General features: G+C 33.2%; 2 protein-coding genes and 1 pseudogene across 2 annotated transcripts; 1 reads left to right on the plus strand and 2 right to left on the minus strand.

The window, feature by feature from the left end:
- Positions 1 to 2,946: 2,946 nt before the first annotated feature.
- Positions 2,947 to 5,401, plus strand: LOC117214150 (organic cation transporter protein-like). Its single transcript, XM_033459981.1, has 4 exons — positions 2,947 to 3,276; positions 3,883 to 3,995; positions 4,187 to 4,401; positions 5,027 to 5,401. Exons 1-4 carry the CDS (start codon positions 2,962 to 2,964, stop codon positions 5,377 to 5,379), a joined length of 996 nt encoding a protein of 331 aa, XP_033315872.1. The 5' UTR covers positions 2,947 to 2,961; the 3' UTR covers positions 5,380 to 5,401.
- Positions 5,402 to 6,234: 833 nt separating this feature from the next.
- LOC117214151 lies at positions 6,235 to 12,120 on the minus strand (annotated as a pseudogene).
- On the minus strand, positions 9,907 to 11,457 carry LOC117214152 (glutathione S-transferase-like). The gene is made up of 2 exons (XM_033459982.1): positions 11,220 to 11,457; positions 9,907 to 10,192 (listed from the first exon to the last, which is right to left on the minus strand). Exons 1-2 carry the CDS (start codon positions 11,454 to 11,456, stop codon positions 10,025 to 10,027), a joined length of 405 nt encoding a protein of 134 aa, XP_033315873.1. The 5' UTR covers position 11,457; the 3' UTR covers positions 9,907 to 10,024.
- Positions 12,121 to 14,644: the final 2,524 nt, after the last annotated feature.

The following is a 14,644-nucleotide window of genomic DNA, read 5'->3' on the forward strand; positions in this document are numbered from 1 at the left end:
ATTTACTTAATTGAAACTCTGCATTATAATAACCGTATTTATAATTCTGACGTCATATTCGATATAATTATTATATGACTTTATTACGATCCTAATGAAATTCCAATATATTCATGAATATATAACAGAAACGTAATAATACTTTGTTGTACTAATTATGATACCATCATATATAATAAATATAAATAAATAAAAAATGTCTATAAATGCTAAGATACTTTTACGAGCCAACAGGCGAGAAGGAAGAAACGAAAGAAAAGAAAGAAGAGAACGAACGTTAATCAGTTTCGAAACGTTAACAACGTCCTTGCGTTGGACGGTGCTCGCGTTTATCGATTGGTCGCATTGCGAGATATCGGTCAGATTATTATTATTAATACGATCGTCTGTAATTTATCTTTGCTAACTGTGCCGCACGGAATCTTCGTTTACAATAAATGAGTTGTCGCTTTTGATCGAACGGTAACACGATATGAAATTACAGGGTGACGGAAACAGCTGGGAGAAAAGCGAATACTTTTTCTGCGCGAATAATGTAATGTTAAAGGCAGTAAACCTTGAGAGGCGAAGTGATGAAACGAGTGGTCTCAGAGAAGCTTCTTTACGTCTTCTTCTCCTTTCTGTATCCTTTCTATGAGAATAATATCTCGTCTTCAGAAGAGATCTCCTCGCCCTATCTACGCGTTGTAAAGGCAATACAAACTGAATGATACATATATTTAAAAAACGATATTTTGTTGGTTTTATGAATATTGATTTTTATAACGTGAGGTTCTTCTACTCTTATTTTCTATTAAATTAATGATACATATATTTTAGAATGGCTGTCGCAATGGTGATGATGATGATGGTGATGATGATTTGCGAAAGAAGATGTTGAAAATTACAGACAGCATAAATAATATTTAGATTTCATGGAAGTTGATTTTTGTAATGCGAGGTTCTTCTATTCTTATTTTTCATTAAATTTCTATGTAGAAAATTATTAAACATTTGGATATAACTGGGAGATTATTTCATGCGTACCGAGTTACTCGATGGTCTCGTACCGAAGCTGATAACCAACCCAGATTTTCAGGAAAGCGATTAATAGCTTAAAATTTACTCGTGCGAGATAATAATCCAAAATGTAGTTAAAGTTTTTAAGCATTGTTTGTTAGGATTACGAGAAAATGATGAATTAACAGTTATGTATAGACACGTTATATATATGTAGGAGGTCCAGAGCGTACTGGAAAAATTTACGGCGAATTAAACAGGAAATTCCGAGATATTTGCTCAAAATATCTGATTTGTGGAATTATCCTATAGCTATTTTATTTAATAAAAATTAATTCAGGTAATTTTAGAGAATAGAAATATCTGAAACTCGTGATTTAAACGAACGTTCGTCATTTTGGTTTATTATGAATTATAAATTGGTTCATTATGAAGCATGAAAAGTAAAATTCAATGGTACAAAGTGATTTTAAATAAGGAAGCGAGTTCCATGGTAAACATGGTTCGAGCATCGCAATTATAATAAAGCAAAAAAAAAGAAACAACCACTGAGCGGTAATTATCAGGAAGCCACTAGTTACAACTAATTGAAGGTGATTCTGGATTAGAAGCAAGCCACTATTAAGTGGCTAACACGGTTGCTTCATTAAGAGCAATTACTCCCTATTTTACGGCAACTACAAATAGACGTTGTTCACTATGATATATTTCCACGTATTTATCGCATCTTGTCCTGTTATGCGATTAAAGAGTTACAACCTTGCGTTTCTAATTTATTGGACGTATACGCACCAGACATTAATTTCGTCTACGTATTCGTGAAATTGCGAGATTCATTCATCGCGAAGGTCAGTTCAATTGTTCAAGATAACTTCTCATCGTTTTAATCTGTTTTCTTGTACGAAAATAGAGTAATATTTACTTGTCATTGCACTGTGGATATATATCGATATGTTCGTTCAGGAAGTCAATTGTTTTCATCGAATTAGACTCGACTTTCCGTAGAGAATGTTCGTTTCGACATAAATATGTATCTCAGGCTTATCGATCTTTCAATATCTACCATAAATAGCTTAACAAGGTAACACACGCTCGTGTTTGAATTATGTAAATGATCCTTTGACTCTAACGATCCGTTTATTCACAGTTAATTTATGATATTGCTAGTTACGCGTGATTCTACCTTTTGTATCTTTAAGAAATACAGGGTGATTGGTAATTGGTGGTACAAGCGGAAAGGGGGTGATTCTACGCGAAAAAAGAAGTCGAAAATATAGAATAAAAATTTAAAAATTTAAAAATTTAAAAAATTTTAAAAATAACGTCAATTGAGACAACGATCTACAGTGAGATCCGTTATAACGAGACGTGATAAAGTGCACGCGTACCGAGCGAAAATTCAAAGTCGATTTTCTCGAAAACAAAGCCTCAAACGAAAAATTTTTATTCTATATTTTCGACTTCTTTTTTCACGTAGAATCATCCCCTTTCCGCGTGTACCACCAGTTACCAACCACCCTGTATAATTCGTAAATAGAAACGTATTCTTGTCGATAAGTATCGAAACACTTACGGAAATTTAAATGGGCTTGAACAATCATCGGGAAATTATTAAAGTCCTTGTTATTAGATCTAAACACGATTTAATCGTAGAACTAAACACGTTTGTTAAATTAATCTATATATTGTATATCTACTTTTTATATATTTGTAACTCAAATTTTTCTTCTTCATATTGCGTTAAGTTGCCCCAAAAGTTTCTTTCGTTTTATATTATTTTATTGAATTACGTATGATCTATTTTGTCCCAATGAATATAATTCAATAAAATAATATAAAACAAAAAATAGTATGCGTCTATTATCTCCTTACGAGACGAAAGAAATTTCTGCGACAACCTAATATATTGTTCCATTCTTTATTCACAGAATATTTCTTTCACAGATGATTCTTCTAAATATTATGCTTTTTATTCCAGTATTAGAATACGTTGGACCAAAGTGGAGGACATTCGTGGCGAATATGTCGATCGCAATATTCTTCACATTTGCAACTTGCATTCTACCCTGGATCGCCTATTATTTGGCCGACTGGAGGATGACCTGTATTGTCACCTCAGTTCCTCTTGTTCTAGCCGTAGGTACGCCATGGTTGATACCGGAAAGCGCTCGATGGCTGGTCAGCCAAGGTCAGATAGACAGGGCCATTAAAATCCTTGGTAAATTCGAGCGAATCAACGGCACCAAGGTGCCCGATGACATCTATAGACGATTCCGGGTAAATAAACCGATTACCGCAATCTTTTCCGTATTTTCTACTTTTATGATCTTTCCTGCTTTATGTGCGTTCTATAAATACCAATTTATATGCCTTTAAGAATATCATATAATCATTTTCTTTGAATAGAAGTCTAATTGGGTCTTTTACGTAATGAAAATTTGTTTACAACCTAGTAATTTTATATCTTATTCATCACCTAAATTGCCAGCGATAAATTGCTGTCAATTTCTGTTATTGTCTGTTATTGTCTATTTCTGTAATGTTATTTATTGAATTTGTATATTGTTTTTATCTTTGAAAATTTTTATACAAATAGATTAAGCATTTGGAAACTGCTCAGTCTATGAATAGATCATGGCAATATTAACATTAATGTACGATATAAGGAGATAATCGACTTTCAGGGGTTTGATGTTTTATAAAGTAAAATGAAAAAATTTGCGAACGTCCAAGTAAACTATTTCGAAAGGATCGTCTCATACAAATATAACATAAACTTTCTTCCGGATTTTATCGTAATCTTTGTACACATAACAGATTCACATAAATTTGTAAGAAAAACAGACAAACGACATTAACTAGTTAAAAATTTGCTAATAACAGGAAACCTGTGCCAGAATCTGCAAAGAGGAGGAAGCAGACAAAACGTACTCCGTGTTGGATCTATTTAGAACGCCACGACTACGGAATATCACGATTCTATTTATTGTTATTTGGTTCGTATCGCTATTAAACAGATATCAAATAGATTGACGTAAAATCGGAATTGTATCTTGTAAAAATCTCACGAACAGTTTTATATCTTTTGTCTAAAAATACTTCATTTCTGAAGCAAGGAATTTGCTTCTCACATGAAATATGATAGCGTGCTTTTCTTTATCATATGAAATTGTTTTACGAAATATAGGATGGCGATTTCTTTGGTGTTCGATGGTCACGTACGAAACGTCGATAATTTAGGCCTGGACGTGTTTGTTACGTTCACGATTGCTGCAGCAACCGAGCTGCCTGCTGACACGTTCCTCACGCTCGTTCTTGATCGATGGGGCAGAAGATGGCTGGCGTGTGGTTCCCTCGTCATTTCTGGTATCTTCAGCATCTGGGCTTCTGCCGTTTCCAATAGTTCGTACATTTCGTTTTTATATATTCACCCTTCTATATTACTGATCAATCTTCTAAATAACCTAAGTCGATAATTCTGACTTAATCAGACGAATATTTTTCATTCGTATAACATTGTGCTTTTTGAAAGGAAGAAAATGTATATTTTGGAATATTTATAACATGCAAATGCTTGTAGATTATTTGCTACATTGCTAGAATAGTTTCCAAGCCCTATCATGTATCCGTTGTATAGATATTTTATTTCCCCTTCTACTGCTTTGATCATAAGATCGCTTCGTATTTCCGCATATATCAAAGGGCGTTGGCAATAGTCCTCAAAATGATGGGCTTCAGCGCTCTAGCAGTGCTATATGGCTTTCAGTAGCCGTAATCCATAATACAATCCCTTAGATTCAAATTGGCTAGATTAACGTTTTATAGATAAGAAGCTTATTGCTTGTGCTTAGCTTAGAGCTAAGCACGCTTATATTAAGCTTAGCAAATGCTTGTATCAACTATTGCAGACAACCAGACAAATTACAGACAGATAAAATAATTTCTTCCCTTTTTATTCCTTAAAATTTTCTAAAATTATTTCATGAAAAATTAGAATTAAAAACTAATGCTAAAATTTTTTTTTCAGGTATATATACAGCTTCTCTGGCAATTCTCGGTAGATTTTGGATAAACATTTCATACAATATCGGTCTCCAATATGCGGCTGAAGTATTACCAACTGTGGTTAGAGCTCAGGGTGTAGCTTTGATACATATAATGGGATACGTTGCTAGTATCCTCGCACCCTTCGTAGTCTATCTCAATGTTGTGTCCTCGTTCCTACCTCTTCTTGTGCTGGGCACACTCGGAATTATGGGCGGTCTTCTGACTCTCTTTTTGCCGGAAACATTGAATAAGGATCTTCCGCAGACGCTGCAGGACAGCGAGGATTTTGGAAAAGATCAGAAGATGTGGGATGTACCTTGTATCGGAAGGTAAAATCACATAAAGGAACTTTCGGTCTCCTTTTTTCAAAGATACTCACAGATCTTCAAGCTCGAAGTTCAAGATTCTCAAGCATTCTGTTAGATCTACATCTTCGTATGCTTTCGTATTACTTTCTTCTTAAAATCTGTTAAATCTCTCAAAAGAAAACTGGACTATCTTCTTTCTTCAAATGCTTTTTAAATCTTTTGAACAGAAGAGAAGGATCGAGTTGGGAAGTTATTCAAATCTTTAAGCGATTGGATTCAATATTTTTAAACGCAATGTTTTGACAGGAAACGCGAAGACGAGGAGACACCACCGGTCGCCATGTTCCGATCATTTTCTAGATGCAGTGCGAGGAATTCGATGAGAGCGTCGCTTCGCGGTGAACCTTTAAGGAGTAGCATGCTACGGAGATCGAGTATAAAATCGAGGAAAAGCGAAAACTCGATCACAGAGGTCGAAAGGCTGTAGCGAAACGTTCACCACGAAGTACAATATTTGTCGCGTTGATCTCGAGCAAAGAATCTTTAGTCTTCCAAAAACGTGCAATACATGTATTAGAGTAAGACAAGTTACTGAATCCAGGAATCTTAAATTCCACCGTCATTAATATTCATTATCACAAAACAGCGGATTTTTATGCAATTATGGGTGATTCGAAGATACGAAAATTTATAGAATGCGTATGACGCAAAATTTTGTAAAATATCCAAAAGTACAGCACTATCGATGATATTTAATGGATAGAAACATACTTTTGCCCAAGTCCTTTCGATTGTATCAAATCTTTCAATTGTATTATTGTATCCACGAAAATATGCATTTGCATAAAGATCCGCAATGCAATTATCATCGCAATTTTTCATCAACAATGATTGATTAAAAATTCAATCATTAGGCGAGCGAATAAAAATTAGAGTAAGAACGTAGGTTAAAGTAATTGTCGTAAATTGTCGTGGGTAGTTAATGTTAAAAATTAGTACTTTCCTTTGTTATAAAAGTTCCTGAAATTGTTCGTAGGAACACACAAATAATAGTTCTCTATCACAACGTAATCTAAAGGGAAAACCCTAACTAAATGACAAAAATATCGGTAATAACTGGAACTAATGAATGTTAAAAGCAATCAGTATATTCCATACAAACTTCCATCAACACGATTCGTTCTTCATTCTCTCAACACACTAAGACCGCAATCTTTAAACGCTTATAAAACCATAAGCAATCGTGAAGTTTAGAATTCGCTAACTGGGCGTCTCTCAATCCAGTTTTTGATCTTGGGCAGAAGGAAGACCTTTTTCTCCAGCAGCTTCAGATTCTCGTAATTCTCGATCAGATCAAATTTGTACATAAAGTTCAAATAATCGAGCAGAGCAACGAATGTTAAATCAGCCCAAGAGAGAGTACCATCGTAGAAGTAGCCGTCATTTTCCTTCACTTGCTGGTCCAAACGTTCTAAAATGAACGGCAGCGTCTCTTCAGCAGTCTTGCGTTTTGCAGCTTTGACCTTCTCGTCCTCCTCATAGTGGAAGGCGGCAATTTCTGAAAATTTGTTTTCAGTTAAATACTATTCGCTAATGTTATACTAATTTGAATACAGTGTTGTGCGAAATTTAAATGATACTGAAGATAGAATTACAATCCTTTTTAATCCTTTGTCTTGTATTGTTGACATACGTGTATCGTTCGATTAAATCAAATATTAAATCGGATTTCAACTAATAAATACCTGAACAGATATGTACTATCTGTTATCAAGATTCTCATAAGATTTATGCAAAACAGCACTGGATACTCACTATGACGAATATCATGAATAGTATCAACAGTGACATCAATATGAAGATTTGCCCAGTCAGTCTTTCCAGCTAAGTCATATTGTTTGGCTAAGTAACGGCAAATAGCTGTAGACTGAGCAACCTTCCTTCTATCAGCTACGAGCATAGGAAGCAGGCCATAAGGAGTCACTAAAAACATACAACTAATAGAATCAAAGATTCTATCGAACAAACAGATTATGATGCTTCTTAAATATCTAGCTTCCTGTTATCTGTTTTGGAAAGATATAATTTAATTTATTGATAATTTATCAGCAAACAAAGGGCATTGTCTCCTTAACAATACCTATTGTTCTCCCACATATCTTATAGAGCAATGGAGAGTAAACAATAATCTCTGTTATACTCTGCATAATTGTGTTCTACTTTATTTAGCTACTTTAGTTAAATTAGGAAAGATGAGATTTAAGAAACAGAACTTCTTTAAATTTTAAGCTTACAGGGCTTTATTTCTGGCTAGACGTCCTTTTTGATACGTTCATCTTCAAATGGAATACTAGCATAGCTGAAGAAGAACGGATTGGTTCTGCCAATGCCGTAACTGGGAAGTAAGTCAATTTATAGAGCGGCATCTTCCTGGAAGTATAATATATACAAAGTAAAAACAAAGAATCATTGATGACAAGAATTATATTATTACAAATTATGAAGTATAAGACAATTTAAGTAAAAAGCATCAACTACTAACTACTCGCATAGCTATTTGTATCTTTATATTTTAATATAGCTTAGATATAAAAAGAATATTATTTTTGGATGTAATAATGTATAAACTTGCGCCAAATATTATAACAAAATATTGCACTTTCTATTTAAGTAGGATAGACATATTACCGGCATTTATCTTTTTTCTATAGCAATGAAATTGTTTATAAAAAAGTTTATAAGAAAACTATCAATTAATGCAAACAACGCATTTCAAAATATTAATTACATTCGCGCGATTCGTTATCTCTAGTATTAATTTAACCATATGGTTCTATACACCCAAGACCCTCTAACAGTAATTTAGTACCATTACTAGTCGTATGTACAATGTATGTTTGTATACAACTTTCGTAACTACAAAACATTCAGCAGTGATTATATATTCTTCCGAACATAAGAAACATTTTCTAATTGCATACTTAAATTTATCGATCAATTATGAACATATGATAACATTTATTTCTTTCAACTACTAATTTTCAAATCCTCTGCTGTTCCGTTAATTGAACGACGCGCCGACTTTTCGTACAAGTATCTTGTATCTTATCTGTATTATTTAGTTATCAATAAAGAAGAAACATTTTCTAATTGTATATTTAAATTTATCGATCAATTATGAACATGTAATAACATTTATTTCTTTCAACTACTAATTTTTAAATCATCTGCTGTTCGGTTAATTGAAGGATGTCGGCTTTCTGCAGAAGTATTTCATATTTATTATTTAATTATGAATAAGGAAAAAACATACAAAATATAGTTTTTAAGCGGTTTATTATTTATAAAGAGAAACTTTGACTCGGGATATATATGCTATATATATACTATTTACTTACAATTTTTTTTTTAAGACTTCAAATTCGAAACAAGCACAGGAAATTTCCAAGCCGGTTAACAGAAACTTGAATGAGACAAAAATAACCTTTAGATATCTATATGTTATTCTTCCCCCCTGTTGCTTCCACGTAACTCTTATCCTATTGGTGGAGCTGTGCTGATATGTGAAATTATGACTACATAAAAACATCCGGAAAGACTCATTGAATGATTTTATAGTTTAAGGTTAATAAATTTCCATAAATTAAAGTTGAAAATTTATGAGAACATGTTTTCTGTAACAAAACTTAGTAAAAACAATCTAGTAAGGTTTATAGATTCTTTAATGATTATGTATGTATTCATAAACTAGTTCGATAAACATCGTTCGATAAAACGTCGAACAACACACAACATTGAAGCGCGAAATTTCAAATTCAAGGAAAGATAAATAACAAATATTGCGAACAAATGATATTAAATTTACAATAATCTCATGTAAGAAAGAATAAAAGGGATAAAAGTAGTACAGAAGATAGAAAAATCTATAAAACTGGTGGCTGGGAAATAGAAAATATATAAATTTATGTTATTAGAGTTTAGTACTTCTGTCGATCAATGTGTTACGACCGTTCGCGGAGAGACGCAGTCGCAGTAGCGAGAGGCGTAAATTCTCGCTACGAATCGACGCCGCGAAGTAGTCGTTCCCCTGTTTCGGTTAAGATAAGAGGTGATTAAATGAATATGACACAGTATAGTAAGTTATATTTCACCGTTTATTCCAACAACTTATAACGAAGGCAGTTACGCTGGTGCGTATGTACGAGATGAATGAGTGACTGATCTGTGGGTGTGTCCTACCCGGTGGAAGGATATTGACCGTTCGAAGGATGTGAAATCAGAACTGTCTTGGGAGACGATGCTGTCTCGGAGGAAAGCTAAGGATGGGTGTGTCTAGCGCACGGGACCATCGGATTTGTTGGTGACGATTTTAGTTAGGATTTTAGTTCAAGCTGAGTTGACCGTGATTCAATTCACGAATATCGGAGAGGAAAAGTCGTAATTCACAATATTACGCACAATAATACCTTCACATAAAGGAACACAGCTCAGATGAGACTTTTTATAGTTAAACTTTTAACGTACTCATAGAAACGAAATTTTTTTTTTTAAATAGAACTGTTACATTTTACGACACGTATAACATCGAACATTTACCAACATAGCGATGCCAGCGTACATATATATATATTGGTGTACTGGTCATCTTTTTTCCACACGTTTTTAGCTTTTTAGCTGTTTGTGAATGGGCGCCTAATCAGCCAATCAGAAATGGCCGGTATTCTATGAATCCTTTTCTTCAATGCTTGAAGAGCTGGATATTTATCCAAAGCTGATGCCCCAAACATATACTCGAAATTTTCAAGGGCCGCTGCAAATACGAAGTCTGCCCATGTCGTCTGAAAAAAGGTTTGTATACATTTATTTTGTACCTCCTCTATTAAACAATTTTTTTAATTTACCTTGAAAAATGTGAAAAATCGAACTCTTAACTAAAGATCACTAGCTTTTTAGGAAGAATTTGGATTTTTATTTTATTGTCAGAATTTAATGGATAATTTTAGAAACTTCGACCTTTGGAGGTATTTGTTAATTAAAAATGACAAAACTGGTATTATGTAAAAAAGAGTAATGTGTATCCTGAATCAATGTCGAATGGAAATTAGACAGTTCTATAAAAATAATCCTTCTCACGATTCCACAACTTCATAGCTTAATTAAATACAATTCTTCGGCGATATAATTACAAATACATTTACAGGAATTGTGTAATATGATAAATATCTCGTTAAAGAAATTGAAATCGTAAACTGTAGATTCTAGTATTCTTTCACTTTCATGTTTCCTATGAGCCCTTCAATCGCTAAATATTTTGCAATGAAACACGTATTATTAAACAACATAATCATACTAAATTAATTTAATGTGACTATTTATTATTGTTATATAATAACACAGTGATGAAAGAAATAAACTGGTCAAGTAATCTAAGGGACGATAATAAGTATCTATGTCAGTGACAGTGAGAAAAATTCAGATATCTGTACTTAAGTGATTACACTTATAAGTATCATTATATATTATATAAATATGATATTTCGAATGGTATCATTTATCACTCATTAAACAAGAGTGTCATATCCAGAGAAATGATTTTACATATCTTAATCTTTGCTTTGATTACGATAGTAATAATTTCTATCAAACTTGATGAGGAAGATACATGAATAATTATCTAAAAGCAGAAAATCTTGGCAAATTCATTTGTACATAAACTAACAGGAGTGAATTTTAAAGATACACTCTGCTCTCAACAATTAAAGCTGTCTTGTCGCAACAAAGTTTCAATAATTTTTTATGGACAACATGGCCCAGTTTGCACAAAGACTAAAAATTTTAACATTAAATTTGAATAAAAAATCTTACGGTAGAAGGAATGATATATCCTTTATTTTTGCCAATAATCTGGTCGAATTTAGTCAAGTAAAATGGTATTGTTTCGTTCAAAAGTTGATTCTTCCTCGCTTCCTTCTTTTCAGGATTCTCCTCCATGCGATAGTCGCAGATATCTGAAACGTATATGAAACCAACCGTTACGTTCATTTGTGTTTTTCCCCCCAAAAGAAGAGAAAATAAGTTGTGAAAGAAGGAGTAGTCTCTCATAGTTCCTACAATTTCTTCATTCTCTTTGCTTTCTTCAATATTGCCTCAACAAGTTCCTGTGGTCACGATACTTGAAATATATACAATGTTACCAGCGTGGAAATTGTCTTGGAAACTTGGAAAATCTTTCAAGAGGAACAACATTGCTAACTGAGATTCGAGAAAGGAAAGGTAAGTAAATCCTTGCTTCTACTTAGAGCTTTTTTATTTACTTCTGACGAGTAAAGTACTGTTATTAAAATTTGATTAAAAGTACCAAGAATGTCGAGATATAAACACCCATTTGTGGAAAGGTCAGGAGAAGCAGAATTATCGAATAAACGTTATATAACTCTTAGTGATTAAGTAAGAGAAGAGAAACGAGAAAAAAGTCTTTTATCTAGGTCTTAATAAAGTATACTATATTTATCTAATTGTATACTTAAATTTATCGATCAATTATGAACATGTAATAACATTTATTTCTTTCAACTACTAATTTTTAAATCATCTGCTGTTCGGTTAATTGAAGGATGTCGGCTTTCTGCAGAAGTATTTCATATTTATTATTTAATTATGAATAAGGAAAAAACATACAAAATATAGTTTTTAAGCGGTTTATTATTTATAAAGAGAAACTTTGACTCGGGATATATATACTATATATATACTATTTACTTACAATTTTTTTTTTTAAGACTTCAAAGTCGAAACAAGCACAGGAAATTTCCAAGCCGGTTAACAGAAACTTGAATGAGACAAAAATAACCTTTAGATATCTATATGTTCTTCTTCCCCCCTGTTGCTTCCACGTAACTCTTATCCTATTGGTGGAGCTGTGCTGATATGTGAAATTATGACTACATAAAAACATCCGGAAAGACTCATTGAATGATTTTATAGTTTAAGGTTAACAAATTTCCATAAATTAAAGTTGAAAATTTATGAGAACATGTTTTCTGTAACAAAACTTAGTAAAAACAAACTAGTAAGGTTTATAGATTCTTTAATGATTATGTATGTATTCATAAACTAGTTCGATAAACATCGTTCGATAAAACGTCGAACAACACACAACATTGAAGCGCGAAATTTCAAATTCAAGGAAAGATAAATAACAAATATTGCGAACAAATGATATTAAATTTACAATAATCTCATGTAAGAAAAAATAAAAGGGATAAAAGTAGTACAGAAGATAGAAAAATCTATAAAACTGGTGGCTGGGAAATAGAAAATATATAATTTTATGTTATTAGAGTTTAGTACTTCTGTCGATCAATGTGTTACGACCGTTCGCGGAGAGACGCAGTCGCAGTAGCGAGAGGCGTAAATTCTCGCTACGATTCGGTGAATCGACGCCGCGAAGTAGTCGTTCCCCTGTTTCGGTTAAGATAAGAGGTGGTTAAATGAATATGACACAGAATAGTAAGTTATATTTCACCGTTTATTCCAACAACTTATAACGAAGGCAGTTACGCTGGTGCGTATGTACGAGATTTTTTTTTTTATTTATTTGTTGAAATTACAATCAATTCTCGCGTTGAGAATATGTACGAGATGAATGAGTGACTGATCTGTGGGTGTGTCCTACCCGGTGGAAGGATATTGACCGTTCGAAGGATGTGAAATCAGAACTGTCTTGGGAGACGATGCTGTCTCGGAGGAAAGCTAAGGATGGGTGTGTCTAGCGCACGGGACCATCGGATTTGTTGGTGACGATTTTAGTTAGGAGAGTGAAGGAAGTGGCTTCGTTGTTAATTGCTTAACGAAGGGTCTTAACCGCCCTCGAGAGAAAGTGGTTAGTGGGAGGAAGGTTGCAGCATACGTGAGAAAAACTAACTTTCCCTTGTCCAGTCGGGGTAGACAATAGTCTTTAGAAATTCTTCGGAAACAGACGTTTGTTTGGTTTCAAGGACCTTTTCTAGGAAATCTATGAGATTTATGGAAGGTACTTGAAACTATGGAGAATACGCTGCGAGTATCCGGTGACATCTGGTTGCCATATTGCTCGCGGTGCGACGTAACAAAATGGAATAGAAAGATTATACCACAGACGAAATTATACTTTATACTTTATTATACTTTATACTTTATTATACTTTATACTTTATTATTACATTACATCAATTGACATCTTTGGAATTACAACGATTCGATACACATTTTAACGTTTTAAACGTTTTAACGTTTAACATTCTAACATTCAGTTAGAACTTTGTATTGATTAGAGATATTGTAATGACCAGAAATATCGATACATATATCAATACTTTTACCTCGAAATTCGTAGATTCGTACTCTTCATTGTCCATACAAATTGTGTCATATATGTCCAAACCAAATTTAATTTCCAATTTAAAACCAAAATTCTTTTTCGAAAATGGCACTTCCAATTCTTCTTATTCTCACTATTTAATTGCTAGCCGTATCAAGTAACAACGAAAAAAATAATATCTAAACGTTAAGCAGGTCCATATTTTTGGGGATACAATTAAAAAAGTAAATCGTCGGTGGAATATTGTTTCACCTATCAAGAATTTTGGAAGATATAATTAGAAAGGTACAACCTGGGTAGAAAATTGTACTCCTTATCGAGCATTTTTGAAAATATAATTGAGAAAGTGGAATCTGGATAGAAAATTGTTTTACCTACGAAGCATTATAAAAAGTAAGTTTAATAAAACTATACCTTGGATATTTCATATATTTTTTCATATTATACGCATTCGTTAAAATTTTACACTCCCAAACATCCTGCTATACTTGCACAAAAAAGCGCAGTCTAGTAATATCCCCCTCACTGCTTCTCGCATTTTCTTTCTAATCATCTCTCGTTCGCTTTTCCTGATATTATTCTCAGCGTAAGTTCAGAGTGGCGGTTTTTAAACTCAGGAACGCGCGGCTGTTCGTTAAATGAAATATCAAACGTAAGAATTGCCGCAGTCTTAACGCGAGATAATTCATTTCGTGGCACAGAGCGCACGTCGTTGAATATTAATTCATATCTCATATAAGTTGCGAATAAAAAAAGCAGATAAAAGAGGACAAAAATCCGATAATTACCGCGAATCTTTACGCAATTTCAAGAAATACAAAAGAAATTTGTTTGTAAGCATGCTACTAAGTATTATTAGAAGTACTGTACTTTCGATATTTTACATATTCTTGCATATTTTCTACATTTTTCTGTATTTTTGTATCCTTAA

Source organism: Bombus bifarius, unplaced genomic scaffold, assembly GCF_011952205.1.
Source record: "Bombus bifarius isolate JDL3187 unplaced genomic scaffold, Bbif_JDL3187 scf7180000009197_frag, whole genome shotgun sequence".
In the NCBI taxonomy this organism is placed as follows: Eukaryota; Metazoa; Arthropoda; class Insecta; order Hymenoptera; family Apidae; genus Bombus; species Bombus bifarius.